Below are 15,144 nucleotides of genomic sequence, written 5' to 3'. Positions count from 1 at the left end.
GCTTTCTTTTGGTGGTATTTAATCACCACTGAGGTTTTTCTTTTATGCTAAACTAAAAAAGACTGAAAATTTTGGAAAAAAAAAAGTTTTTTTTCTTAGTTTTTGTTATAAAATTTTGTAAACAAGTAATTTTTCTCCTTCACTGATGCGCACTAATGAGGCTGCAGTGATGGGCAGTCATAGGCGGCACTGATGAAAAGGCATTGATAGGCGGCACTGATGAGCATTGACAGGCATCACTTGTGGGCATTGACTGGCATCACTGATAGGCACTGAAAGGCAGCACTCATATATGTCACTGATAGGCGACATTGATGGGCACTGGTAGGCAGCACTGATAGGCGGCACTGACTGGCACTGATAGGTGGCACTGATAGGAACTGTTAGGCGGCACTGATTGAAACATTTTGGCTGCACTGATGGGCACTGATAGGCAGCACTGACTGGCACTGATAGATGGCACTGACTGACACTGATAGGCAGCACTGAAAGGCAGCTCTGATGGGCACTGATATGTGGCATTGATGATTGATGTGCACTGGTAGGCAATGATATGTGGCATTGATGGGCACTTACAGGTGGCACTGATGGGGCTACACTGATCATCATGGTGCTGATCATCAGTGCTCTGATGATCAGTGTAGATGTCCCCTCTGAGGAATGCCGATTACCGACTCTTCTCACGAGCTGTCAGCGGGAGGAGAGGACTGCCAATAACCGTCATTTCCTATTTACATGTGATCAGCTGTGATTGGACACAGCTGATAACATAACAGAGCTGACGTCATTGACTCTTTACAGTGATTAGTGATCTGCTGTGTCCCAGGGTCACATCACACCACCGATCGCCGTGCCGCATGCCCCTGAAGGCGCACATGTGCAGTTTCAGTGGGAAGACGTCATATGACATCCTCCCTGAACGAGAGAACCGCCGCCTGCCCGTCATTACCTTATATGGCATGTGGGAGGCGGTTAAAGTGGTTCTAAAGACAGAAGTCTTTTTACCCCCCCCGGACCCCTTAAATACTTACCTGAGTCTGATCTTGATCCAGATATGTGCACAAGAGCAGCTGCCCATTGGACAGAGAGGCAGCAGCGGGAGCCATTGACTCCTGCTGCTCTCAATCATAGCCAGTTAGGAGAGAGTGGGTGGTGGGGCTGAGCAACACTCTGTGTGACAATGGACACACAGAGTCGGCTTGGAAGAGAGCATGTATAAGTGCCCCCTTAGCAAGTGGCTTTTTATGGGGGCACCCTATGGGAAAAGGAGCCCAGAGGAGGAGGATCGGGCCGCTCTGTGCAAAACCATTGCACAGAGCAGGTATTACATGTTCTTCTAGCCGGTAGTAGAGTGATAACACTAATTCTGGTCATACTAATATGACCATACTAATTCTGGCAGTTTGGTTGCTTTCCATTAGCTTTCACCCACACCAATCTGCCATTTATAGTTTTAACCATGTTCTTGCTTGGAGTGATGAAATTAGTAAAGTTGGTAGGGAAATCATTAAAATTTGCCCTCTGGCTAACACTGTAGTGTTTTTTTACATTTCTGTTACAATTTCAAACCACACAGAACTGACAAACAAATGGCACTGTCATTATAACAATGCAAGGAAAGGAGGATATCTGACCAATGCAAACTGAAAGCTGAAATGTTAAACAACCCTTTACATGGAACATAGTTCAGTCATCAAATTTGTTTTAAATAATTTGCTACAAAGCAAAAATTTAAATTACAAAACCTAAGCAAATTTATAAAAACACCCCAAAGTGTATCCTTTCACACACTATAAAATCAAATTACCTAAACTCTGATATATCTTTATATTTAAAGCTAAAGTCAGGGTTGCAGTGGCTGCTTCATAAACAAATTGGTGAAGGGAAGATAGGCAGGTTGGCATATAGGAAGGAGGCCATAGGGAACACCAGACCTAAGAAGAGCATCCTGTTGATGACCGGCCACACAGAGGGAGGTAAACAGAGGCACAGATTATGTCCTGCTATGTGGCTATGCCTAAAGCAGGGCCAACAGGAGGAGCATCAGAGACAGCTCCAACTGCAAACAGGAAGCGCCTGCAGGGTATACACAGACACCTCCCGGGCCGGCAGCTGCAAATACAGCGGCACAGAAGGGACAACAGCGACCTCTCTCCTTCACTGGCCGGCACACTGTGACAGAGCACATTCCCGCTCTGTAGCTGCGATGGATTGGGATGTCTCTATGCTGGATTGGGATGTCTCTTTGTTATATATTGATGTCTTTTGCTGGATTAGGCTGTCTCTTTGCTATATGTGGATGTCTCTTTGCTCGATAGGCTCTCTTTGCTGTATAGGTATGTGTCTTTGCTGGATGGGGATGTCTCTTTGCTGGATTAAGCTGTCTTTTTGCTATATGGGGATGTCTCTTTGCTGGATGGGGATGACTCTTTGCTGGATGTCTTTTTGCTGGATTGGGATATCTCTTTGCTATATAGGGATGTCTCTTTGCTGGTTTGGGGTGTCTTTTTGGTGTATTGGGCCATCTCTTTGTTGAATATATAGGGGACACTGATTATCAGAAAAAAAGGGGGGGCATAACTGCAAGGGGCACTGTGATGGGGGGCTGTGATTTCTAGGGGCACTGTAATCAATACAGTGACCCTTTACAGTGCAGTCCACTTTATATCACAGTGCTCCTTTACATTACAGTGTGGAGGACCGACTCCTTAAATATTCCATCACCAACTGCCCCCGGGAATGCCCGGGCCTATTTTCTGTCCCTGTCTGGGCCGGCCTGCAACCCACGCTGGCTGATATAGAGGGGATTACATGACCAGACTAGAATGACCTGAAAATGGGTAAGGTTAGTCAGAGTAGGTGTTAAGAGGGGGGGAGGGAACATTTTTACAAGCAGTTTTTGCCTTGAATTCTAGTTTAATTATTTGCTGTTCTCTGTACCTACCGAATTTCTTGATTTTGAGGTTATCTCTGGCTGGGAGGCATTTTTTTCCCTAAGAGAAAAGCAACTTTTCACAGCAAGCAATGCTTAGAATGGAAACATTTACTGGAGTTTCATCACCCGCATTATAGCCATGTAGCATGGTGGAAAGCGATTGGTCACAACAGTACAAGTATCACTTTATGGATTCTCTGGTGGGTTGAACCATACTGTTTATGCAATTGACCGTTTAGCTGTTTGGTGCAAGCAGCTCCTGAACTTTTGTTTCAGTGATACTTACTCTGAAAGACATCTCCAGATTCTCTCCACCCCAGATATCCATTCCCGAATCATACGTGCCAAGCTCTTCAAAATAATTCTTGTCAATGGAGAAAAGGCCTCCTGCCATTGTAGGTGTTCTGGAGAAAAGAAGAGGGTATAGATTTATGAATCTGTATATCAAAGTGTAAGTAGACTATAGACTATGTTAATGTAATACATCATCATGCTTAAAAGGCGCTTTGTGTTAAGACAGCCTATTAAGTTTGAATGGGCTGACAGGGCACCCTATCACACTAAATTATCATAGCCAAGCCTTCTTTTTTTTTAAGCATAACACATCTGTGCATTCTAATGCTTTGAAACACATGTGCATTAAGAGTGTGCGGGCAAGGTGTGTTGGGGGTCCCTTTTAAAATAAATTGCACTGCTGTGTATTAATTTGTACGGCGGAAACGTACATTAAAATAATGCATTAGTTTGAACTGTTTATGCCTTCTCTTTTTCATTTGCTTTAGTATATCAGGCCTCTTATCATATTTTATGATGCCTTCTCAGGTTCTTACAGCAGAGGGTGCCAGTGATCAGCACATGGCTAAGCCCATGCAGGCGCTGTATGATATCCTAGCTCAGTAATTGGTATGACATAGATAAACAGTGTCACAGTTTCAGCTGGAATGTGATGCACACTCAGATATATTGTATTGACAGGCGAAGATAAGTGAGCTTCGCTTTTCCAGAACAGAGAAGACATGCGTTATATCCAAGAGGGAAAGACTAATGACCCCGCTGTATTATAAAATTGTAGCATTCTACAGTAAACAATGGAAATGTTTGAAAAAAAAACTTTATTTATAGAGATTATTAGGTTTTTGAAGAGCTAACAGATCAATTTCTTCTTAATAGCATATAATCATAAGAGGAAACCAGCAGGCCTAAACAGATCTTTTGTACGAAATGAAGAAGATTCAATATTCGTCTGTTCTTACTCATCGACCACTAAGAACACAGCCAGACTAAAACTATAATATAGAGAAAGGGAGAGAAGAAATGACAGCGGCATCAATAAAAACAGAGCTTCAGCAAATCAAGTATATGTAAACTCAAAGCTTTAAAATAAATATATGTTTGCTACTATCCCTATAATTATTCAGAGGAATCAGAAAACAACTTTTAGAAATCTGAGCACATCAGTGCTGTAGCCATAGAATTTCTACTTTTTGTGTGACAGTGCTCACCGCTGCTTTTTAAAAACTTCATCCAGCCCTCCTACTATGCCTCTCTCTATTGCAATGAGATGTCCACCAAGGACTACTAAGACCTGAAGTTTGTGACCTGGCAGCACTTTAGGCCCCAGAATGGGTACATTGAGTGAATTAGGTCCAGATGAGAAATAGAGATGTAGGGTCTACATGACTGAGTTAAAAAAGGGGTTTGGCATTGGAGAAGTTTTTCAAAAGTAAGTAAGGATTCCGCATACCTACCTGATTGGTGGATCAGACAGGAATAGGAAATTCAGGGGGTGGTTACAGAAAAGCCTCTCAAAAATCAAAATATATATAAAATAGAAGATAGCTCGTGTTGGAAATCTTCCTACCCTAATTTAATAGTTAATGTTTTTTTTCTATGGAGTGTTTCAGGTTGATATGTATTATCATAGTAGCTTGCGGGGTTCAAGGTTCTTGAAGGTCGCTATGGTAAAATGTAAACTGGTAAGTACCCATCTTAAGTACAGTTGCCTTTTATTTTGTATGGTTCAGTAACAGTGAACTCAGGGTCATTCATCTGCGGTTATTGGTGCAAACGTCTCCGACTGTTTTGTGCAGCTGGAGGCCTGCTTTGCTAATACTCAGTTAAAGTGGTTGTAAACCTGAATTGACATGTAATATATACAAAGCATATCCTGCTATAGTGCGTGCTTGTTTCAATCAATAGCCCTAAGTGTAATTTCTGCTTGCTGCCTCATTCCTCTGCTATAAACATGAAGTCACTTCTGATGAGTTTTCCTGACACCAAGAGAAAATGGTGACTGGGAGGAACCTCCAGCAGATTGACAACCTTTGCTCTGTTCCTGTGAGTTGTGTGAATGGGGTGTCCCTTCTCTTCAATCAGCACTCAGAGCTCTCTTCACTGATGTAACTTCAGCTCCCCGCTCCCTGCTTTTCAGAGCTGAGAGATCTTGTGTAAATTCTGCACTTTGAATGGATGTAGGGGAAAGATGGCTAAAGATAAACAGGTAACACTTATGTAGGAGGATTTGTTTCATCCCTGTATATCGCCTGATGCCAGTCACTTCACTGGGTATATAACCACATTAACCGCCTCCCACCCGCCATATAAGGTAATGATGGGCGGGTGGCAGTTCTCTCATTGTGGGAGGACGTCATATGACATCCTCCCACTCTACAGGCACACGGCGATCGGTGGTGCTCCCTGGGACACAGTGGATCACCAATCACTGTAAAGAGCCGATGATGTTGGCTGTGTCATGTGATCAGCTGTGTCCAATCACAGCTGATCACATGTAAATAGGAAATGTCAGTTATCAGCAGTCCTCTCCTCCCGCAGACAGCTCGTGAGGAGAGGAGAGCCGGTAATCGGCATTCCTCAGAGGGGACAAATATACTGATCATCAGAGCATTGATAATCAGTGCCCTGATGATCAGTGTAGCCCCATCAGTGCCCATCAATGCCACCTGTAAGTGCCCATCAATGCCACATACCAGTGCCCATCATGTGGTATCGATGTGTACTGATGGGCACTGCTTTGTGGCATTGATGGGCACTTACAGGTGGCATTGATGGGCACTGGTAGGCACTGGTAGGCACTGATATGTGGCATCGATGTGTACTATCAGTGCCTACCAGTGCACATCAATGCCACATATCATAACCCATCAGAGCTGCCTTTCAGTGCCACCTATCAGTGCCAGTTAGTGCCGCCTATCAGTGCTCGTCAGTCCCGCGTATCAGTGCCCATCAGTGCCACCTATCAGTGCCCGTCAGTGCCCCTAACAGTTCCAATCAGTGCTGCCTATCAGTGCCAGTCAGTGACGCCTACCAGTGATGCCTACCAGTACCCATTAGTACCGCCTTTCAGTGCCATATATGAGTGCTGCCTTTCAGTGCCTATCAGTGATGCCTGTCAATGCCCACAAGTTATGCCTGTCAATGCCCATCAGTGCCACCTATCAGTGCCTCCTCATCAGCGTCTATCACTGCAGCCTCATTAGCGCACATCAGTGAAGGAGACAAATTACTTATTTACAAAATTTTATAACAGAAACAAAGAAAAAACTTCAACATTTTCAGTCTTTTTTAGTTTGTTTATCAAAAAATAAAAACCCCAGTGGTGACTAAATAGCACTCAAAAAAATTATACAAATTTTGTTTCGGTACAGTGTTGCATGACCGCACAATTGTAATTCACAGTGTGACAGCTGAAAGCTGAAAATTGGCCTGTGCCCAATAGGCAAGTGGTTAAGTTACTGGCCTACAAAGATCTTGGGGCTCCATTCATATTGTCTAAAATGCTATTTTGGTATTTATATATTTTTGTCAATAAAGGGTTACTATGACCAGTTCGGGTGTCATGTGAAATATTTAGGTATTGATGAGTGTAGGCAGGCAGTACAAGAGGCAAAGTGCTGTTTATGTCCCTGGTCATGATATTTATTACTTTTTATAAAGAGCATGGTTCTAGATGGGCACATGGTACCCTTCATGATTTTACTTTTGTCTTCACAGCTACTTTAACCTTTTTTATTTTAAACCTATATAGTCTGTAAGGGATATATGCTTTACTAAAAAAAAAAAAGAATAAAAATCAACTATTAATTAAAGATAAAAAAACATAGAAATGGGTATTGCTTCTTTTTCTCCTCATCCCTACCCTCTCCCCAGCACTGCTCTCTTCATCTTCCTCTGCCACTCACGGACACCCATTTCTGCCATTTCTAGGTTGAATGACAGCTAGAATAATTCAACCCTTTTCTGTGAGCCAAGGTTGTCATGGACACACCCCCAGGTATGGTAGAACTGGGAGACAGAATGCAGGAAGGAGACTTTAAACACACCACAATGCATAAAACAAATAAGAACAGTGGAAAATTACTGTGTGGAAGTGACTGGAAAAAGGAAAAAACAAAAAAAGGACCAGACAGAACATGGACATCCTATAAATACTGGGCAGTAGTTAGGAATGGAGCCCTGCTTGTGGAATTTCTATATCATATGGGAAAAGATCTGCATGATATCAAAGAGATTATCACAGGATCAGTTACTAACTAATGGAACATTAGGCTCTCTATGGTGTAAACTACACAAAAGAGTCTAGTAGAACGTATTAGCTCATGATTACATGGTACTGCTATTGTGGCACATGATCCCATTTTCCATACACCACATGGAGCCCTTTGTTGCACCATTTGGCATTCCTCAATGGATCACAAAGACTTTTAACCTGTAACTTAGACCTGCTCAGATGCATGCTCAGATGTAAAAATGTGCATTTTGTTTCGTAACAAATCGTTTTTCTAAGAATAATTTGATTTTCGAAGATTCGGATGTATACAAATCTTCAAATGGACAAAGTAATGAATGTAAGCAAATTCCAAAAAAGTTATAACAAAATTATTAAATGCATTTGTTTTATTGACATCACATGATTTCATAATAGGTTTGGCCCATGGGGAAATTAATTTAGTTTTTCAATTTGTTTGATGATTCTATTAAATTTGTGATTTAAAATGAATTTGTAATTGTCACAATGGGGGTTATTTGCTAAAACTAGAGAGTGCAAAATCTGGTACAACTCCTCACAGAAACCAGGTTCCAGGTTTCTATGTCAAAGCTTAATTGAGCAAGCTGAAGTTAGAAGCTGATTGGCTACCATGCACCAGATTTTCAGTGCTCCAATTTTAGTAAATATGCCCCAGTCAGTCAGTTCAGTAGAACAATATAATACAATTCTGAGGTTTGAAAAATTGGGGGCTGCCAAATTTTGCATTAATTATTCTATCACGTCCAAAATATTGAATCTTTCCTAATAGTTTCGATACATGAATATTGAATCCACCCAAAATATACAGCAATCTTCCGAAAAAAAACTGCGAAATGTTTCTAATCCACTTGGACCAGCCAATATATGAAATGAATGCCAAATATAAAGAAACAAATTCTGAAAATGAATTGGTTCAATGTAACAAATATGACAAAACAAAATTCTTCAATGAACTAATGTATCCGATACAAACATTTACGGCATGCACATGTCTACTCAGATGTGACTTATTTCAAGAGCATCCAACAAACTGGCAGAAATGATGGTCGATTACTATTTCCCTGTGAAATCGATCGTTGAAGAGCAAGCCAAGATTTCCTGGATCAGGCAATATTTGTCTTAAAATGCTACCAGGGTGCAAATTTTGTGGCAGATGTAAATCTACTTGTAGATGTTTAAAAGAATTAAAGGACATCGTATCAATGACACCAGTGGGTTTATTTACTAAAGTGCAAAATCAGGCTCACCTCTGCACAGAAACCAATCAGCTTGGTTTTAGTAAATAAGCCACTTTAGCTGTCTAGGGACTGCACATTCTCTGGGTCATTTCCAGGAGGTCCTGTTTCCTTGTAGATGCTAGAAAATAGCAAATGGCTAACTGCCAACCCTATTGGCCTCTGTATGTGTATATGTGTGTGATTGCGGTATAGACATTAAACCATACATTTCCCTGGGGCAAGAACACACTGCCTACTGTGCTGATGCTATATGAACATGGGAAGATGGGAACATCAAAGATGTTCCTGCTGTCACCCATACTAATCTAAGAGAAAAGTGTCATACAATGGCCATGTAATGTGTATGTGTAGTTTAATTGCTGTGGCACCTAACAACTCTCCTATCACACACTGTGCAACCAACTGTTAACCGATTCATTTTATCTGTATTGAATTTTTACTGTAAAGATATGTGCACACCCATCCATACATGGAATATATAGTATTTATTTACCTTACTGGTAATGTTCTGTCTCCTTTCCTTCTGTCCATTTCTCTCTGGGGAACAGGATACCAGCGAAAATTCAATTTCCAATTAAATCCACCATAAGTCATGTCTGAACCAGCCATGTACTCAAACGTGTCATCACTTATTACATCGATTATTGGACAAACTACCGTTTTCCTGCAGGCAAAAATATGAAATGGCATAAAACAAATCAATTCTGTCCACGCCCCCCTGTACACCGCTGTATGCGAAGTTCTCTATAGTGATATTCTAATTCAATAATAGCTATTATCAGGAACTCAAAAACAAATAATAAAGCAGATTCATCACTGAATCCCAAATTAACTTATGCCGACAATCATTACCAGTTTCCCCTTCATGAGCTATTCTGCAGTAACTTTACCGTTTCCCTTTTAGCACAAGGTCATTGGCTCATTGTCTTCTGTTTTTGGAAATCATCTCTAATACTGAGGGACATGTTTTCTTTACTTAACCAGTGTGTTTTCCTACACCTTGTTTCTACTCCTCATCAATTACATGTTTTAACAAAATGTACCTTTAGAAGTCCTTTTTTCCACTGTCATGTATGATATGGCCTTAAGGGCCTTTTCGTACTTGTCTTATCCCAATAAAGTCTTTGTGGAATTAAAAGTCATCCCTCACATTTCATTGCACCCAGGAGCAAACCACCTTCATGAAAGCACACTAAGCAACATAATACATGTATATAAAGCTATATCCTAGGGGAGTACACCTAGCAACAAACTACCCTGACACTCCAGGTAAGTATACCCAGCCACTTTCTGACCTTGCACTCCAGAGGTGCAAACCTAGCCACGATTTGCGCTCACAATCAAGGTAAGCACACCCTGTCACAATCTGTACTCTAGTAACAGTATACCCTCACACCTCAAGTTGTTCCACTTTTTCAGCCAGAATATGAGTCTCCCGTGGTTGCCATGCCATATGTTATGGTGTTTACACCATTTCAGCTGACTAGACATGCATGCTCAACCAGCACACACATTGAGGCTGATTTACTGAAACTGGAGAGTGCAAAAAACGGTGCAGCTGTACATGGTAGCCACTCAGCTTCTAACTTCAGCTTGTTCAATTAAGCTTTGACAAAAAAAAACCTGGAAGGTGATTGGTTTTTATGCTGAGCTGCACCAGATTCAGCACTCTCCAGTTTTAGTAAATGAACCCCATTGCTTCCCTTTCCCTCATGCTTCCCTGTCCATGGCTTGACCATAGAAGACCCATGCAGACCAGGCTGCCATGACCACTGTAAGAAGGACCTATCACATCTGTGCATTTACCAGCCCTTCAATAGTTTAACTTGGAATTTTTTAATAGCATCCTAAACAAATAAACTTCCTTCTATATTTTATCAATGCACATTCAGCAGCAGACAGATGTGAAATATCCATACCGGTCTTCCTTTATTCTTGCAAGCAATGGCTCCAACCATCCAATTGTACATTCACAGTGAGCATCTAGGAAGGTTATCACTTGGCCTCGTGCAATATTGGCACCTCTAAGACGTGCCCGGATCAGCCCTGACCTCTGCTCCATCCTCAGGATTTTTACTGGAACCTCAAGATGACGGATATAGTTTTCCAGAGGAGCTTTCAGGAAATCTGGTGAAGGTACAAGCAAGAACATAAACACACTAAGAAAAAAGTGTCTATATAACATACACCTGTCCTTCCAATAAAATTACTTACTCCAGGTATGAATATTTTATACTTAGTTACATTAGTCCAAGCTGGACCAATGTTTCTATGTACATACCTTACCTGGCTGATCCTCCTTGAAACTGGAAATCATGGAAAGTAGACACATCTACTTTTGTAATCTCCACTTGCTTCTGGGTTCCGTGCCACAAAGTGGAGAATGTGGCATCACTGTCCCACATTTCCACCTTGCCTAATCAGCAAGTGCTTTGAGTTCATTCAGAAAACTCAAAACATTCGGCTGACCTCCTGTGTTCAGATTGTAGAAGGCCAGAGACTTGGCATAGGTGATCACTGGAGTAGCAATGTCTACTTTAGTGATTTCTAGCTTGCAGGGGGATCAGCCACAGGGAGCTGCTAGTCCCTGCCTCCGGGGTCTTTACCAATATGCCTGGTAGTGCAAGTTGTGATTTTTTTTCTATGTTATACAAAGTACAATTAAAGGCTTTTGTATGAGGTCTAAACAATCCAAAATCCAGTTAATATTTAATTCAAAAGCTTTACTTGAAAATAAAGCTCCCCCCGGGCCTTACCACCAACATTTCCCAGGGCCCGCCCTCTGGAAGTCCCACCAAGTCCTTCAGTGCACCCACTTTTATTTTATCACTTTTAAAATTTAATATATGAAAATAAAAAGTGTATTTCAAGTCAGAAGTGCTTTCAAGTTTTAACAGTAAGGAATTACATTTTGGCCAAAAAATATGAAGCCTGCCACCATGACAAGGTAGATTCTTTTGAACAGGACCTTACACTAACTGCACTATTTTTTCAATGCCCCCCCCCCCCTTCCCCAACCTATCCTCCCCTAGCAGATCAGATAAAGAAAACAAAAAAACCCTCCAAAACAAAAAACAAAGAGCCCTTAAATCTAATCCCCCCCCATATATTCAGTAAAGAGACAGCCCCATATATTCAGCAAAAGAGACAGCTTGAACCAGCAAAGAGACATCCCCATATGTCAAGCAAAGAGATGTCCCAATCCAGCAAAGAGACATCTCCATACATCCAGCACAGAGATGGCCCAATCCAGCAAAGAGACATCCCAATCCAGCAAAGAGACACCCCCATATATTAAAGCAAAGCGACATCCCAATCCATAAAAGAGACATCCCCATATATTCAGCAAAGACACATCCCAATCCAGCAAAGAGACATCCCCAATCCAGCAGAGACATCTCCATATATTCAGGAAAGTGACTGGGAACTAAACCCCCCCTTCCCAGATCAGTTAGTTTCCAGTACAATATCCCCCCAGATCAGTTAGCTCCCAGTCTGTGTCAATCTACACAACATTTCCCTGTATTTAAAGACCTCATCAGCATAAATTGTAGTTTCCTTGCTGACATCATGGCTCTGACCCCCAGTAAAGCCAAACCCGCCAACAGACAGCTGCTCCCTGCATGATTCCCACAACTGGACCGGAGCAGACCTGTGTGTAACACAGTCACACAGGATGCTGTGAGAGAAGCCAGGCAAGGCAGTGACAACTGCAACTAGCAATATCCATCCATGGGTGCAGTGTGTCAGCTCACAGAGGGCCCAACCCTCCTCAGGGTCCATTGCACCAATGGATGTCAACTGCCCAGGCCCCCTACATGGGTATAGGATGTCCCCCCCAATAGAGGCCCTGCTTACATGCTCCCCTTCCAAGACACTGCAGTTCACAGTGGGAGGGTTTCAGAAGCAGAGCCAGTGCTGTCAATCCAGAAATCAGTGGGCAGGACTAGGTGTGGATAGGTGCACAATGGCAAGCTACAGGCTTGTAAATTAGCAGTGACAATATGATAGCCACACCCCATGCAACTTGTTTTCATCTCATTGTTGTGCAATCAAGGAGAGTCTACATGAGAGTGGCAACTCTGCTCTGAATTCAGGAGCAGTGTAGCATCAGTTCCACCCCATTACTGGAAGCTGCATTAAGTGTTCATCACTGGCAGGATCAAAGGGTATTTTTGGGCTTAGGGAAGACAGATTAACATCTTTTTTTAGTGGGAGGCCATAATTCCAATTCAAATGTTAGCATTAGTGAAGATTATGCACCTGGAACTGTTCCCACGTATATACCTTAGTGATACACGGGAGCTCTGAAACCTGGGAAGCTCTGCTATGCAGATCTCAACTTCAGCTCTGAAATTCAGCCTCTGGCCCACCTACAGAACTTCATTATTAATCATTAAAGTTGCCTGTCACATTGAAACAAACGAAAAACAAAATGGCGCTGGGAGAGGACCACACATGAAGAGTCTAGATAGGTTAGTGACAAATCTTTAACCCTCTACACTGAGATTGGCGCCCCCTGGTGTCCAATTTATTTTCTAGAGTTCTGTCACACTGAAAGTCTCTTAAAAACCTGAAAAAAGAGACAGGCGTGGGCCAAAGTTTGAAAATTTTGCCTTTTACCTTCCTTTATTTCTTTCTTTCTGTAAGGCGCCATATTTCTGTTTGGAGAGGTTTAATTTAAAGGAGATTTCCAAGGAAGTTATAAATCCCGTATTTGGCTGGCAATCTGCCTTGTGGTAGCAAAGAAGGGTACTCACCTCCCACAATCCCTTTGCAAATGACAGCTGGGCCCATTCCCAACTGAGCTATGCTTGGTGATCAGAAAACAAAACTATTGAGAGTATTCTAAGGTCGCACTGTCATATCAGATTTAACTAGCAGGCAGTGTGACAGGATATTACAGCTTCAAGTTCAGATTTCCTTTAATACTGAGGGATAAAACACAATCGGGGGATTTACAGCTTTCTTGGAAATTCCAATTAAAGGGTATAAACAAACATCTCAGTGCAGCGCAGAATTCTGGAGTTGCTGTTTCGCGTTATCTGTCAAGTTTAATAATTCAGTCTGATTTACTTGTCATCTCCACTGATCCAGAATACCATTGGAAAATATGAACTGTACCTCTTTCACTTGCATCGTCCACCAAAATAACTTCCGATAAAAGATGGTGAGGAGACCGGTTGATGGCGCTGTGGACTGTTCGTAGTAGTGTGCTCCAGGCTTCATTATGAAATACTATGACTATGCTTGTGTTTGGGAGCTCATCGGGATAGACCTTCGTCTTACATCTGTAAAAACCCAACAGAAAATAAAGCTCAATTTTTAATGGTTCTTGAATTTTTCTTTAGTCTCTGCACTTCATCTTCCCCAGTTTTGTATCAGTGAAATTCATACAGGAACTGACTACTAACTGCCAACTGCTTCACGAAAGGTTACAAAACTCTGAGATGACCCTTCAGGTACTTTTTTACTTCAAAGTAAGGAAGCATATTATTTTATCGGTGGCAAGTTACTCTCTGGCATTTTGGAAGTTGCTTTTATTAGGTGATACGGCAAGATGTGTTTTACTTTCTTTTAGTATCACAATAAGGTGTTCAAGTTCTACTGCTATTTTTACCACTCTGCAAAAAAAAAAAAAATATCCTCTGCTACTGGTCACGTTTGAAATAAAAAAAAAAAAACAGCCTTTGGGATACAAAGTAAAATATGTCATATCAACAAACGGTTTAAATTGTCATACAAATATATAGTAGAAATCAAATCTTTATTATTTTTTGGCAATAACATGATGTGGGCAGATTTCTGCTAGTCACAGGTTACATCATACCCCTCCAGCCTGTGTCTTAGAATAACCGGGGGGTGAAGCCTCCATCAATCAAGATGTGATAGCCCATCCTCATCGTGTTTAGCTGGTTATTGGACATGGAGGAGGAGAGAGGGAATGGGTTGTCATTTACCACTGTGTATACACCCACATGTGTGACTCTATAGTCAAATGGGCAGCTCAGATGTGATAGGGAGGAAATGCTTAGGGTAGAAATACACTGAAAACAGAGGATGTGCAGTAGCTGCTAAGACTGCTCTGCAAAATCCCCAATTGCAGTGAGGACATGGTCAGAAGGGGGAGATAGAGTATACTGCACAAATCTGCTTTTTATTTTATGATATTTATTGAATTGACAGTTTATTTCCTCCCATTTGTTGTTATTGTTATGATATGATTATATAAATTTATGGAATATTTCTTATCATTTTATTAGGTTTTACCCCATTTCATAACCCTATGTTTACACATTATATATATATATTTTTTACTATGCCAAACGTATATAACTTTTATTAATTATATAGTAGACTGTTGGTGATTAATAATGTTTGTACATCGCATATATTCCTGTTTTTATGAGACGTTGACTTGTTTT

General features: G+C 41.5%; 1 protein-coding gene across 3 annotated transcripts in view; it reads right to left on the bottom strand.

Moving 5' to 3' along the window:
* The window catches only part of GALNT13 (polypeptide N-acetylgalactosaminyltransferase 13), a 398,708-nt gene that overhangs the window by 123,317 nt on the left and 260,247 nt on the right, over window positions 1-15,144 (bottom strand). For all 3 annotated transcript variants that reach the window (XM_089659616.1, XM_089659625.1, XM_089659631.1), the window contains exons 3-6: window positions 13,844-14,010; window positions 10,639-10,846; window positions 9,213-9,383; window positions 3,222-3,339 (exon numbers count right to left, since the gene is read on the bottom strand). In XM_089659616.1, coding sequence (XP_089515742.1) covers window positions 3,222-3,339; window positions 9,213-9,383; window positions 10,639-10,846; window positions 13,844-14,010 — 664 coding nt within the window. The remainder of the gene's footprint in view (window positions 1-3,221; window positions 3,340-9,212; window positions 9,384-10,638; window positions 10,847-13,843; window positions 14,011-15,144) is intronic.

Source organism: Staurois parvus, unplaced genomic scaffold, assembly GCF_062004578.1.
Source record: "Staurois parvus isolate SC_StPar_1 unplaced genomic scaffold, SC_StPar_1.0 ptg000031l, whole genome shotgun sequence".
Taxonomy (NCBI): Eukaryota; Metazoa; Chordata; class Amphibia; order Anura; family Ranidae; genus Staurois; species Staurois parvus.
The sequence above is the reverse complement of the archived record's forward strand: the minus strand, read 5'-3'. Positions and strand labels throughout refer to the sequence as shown.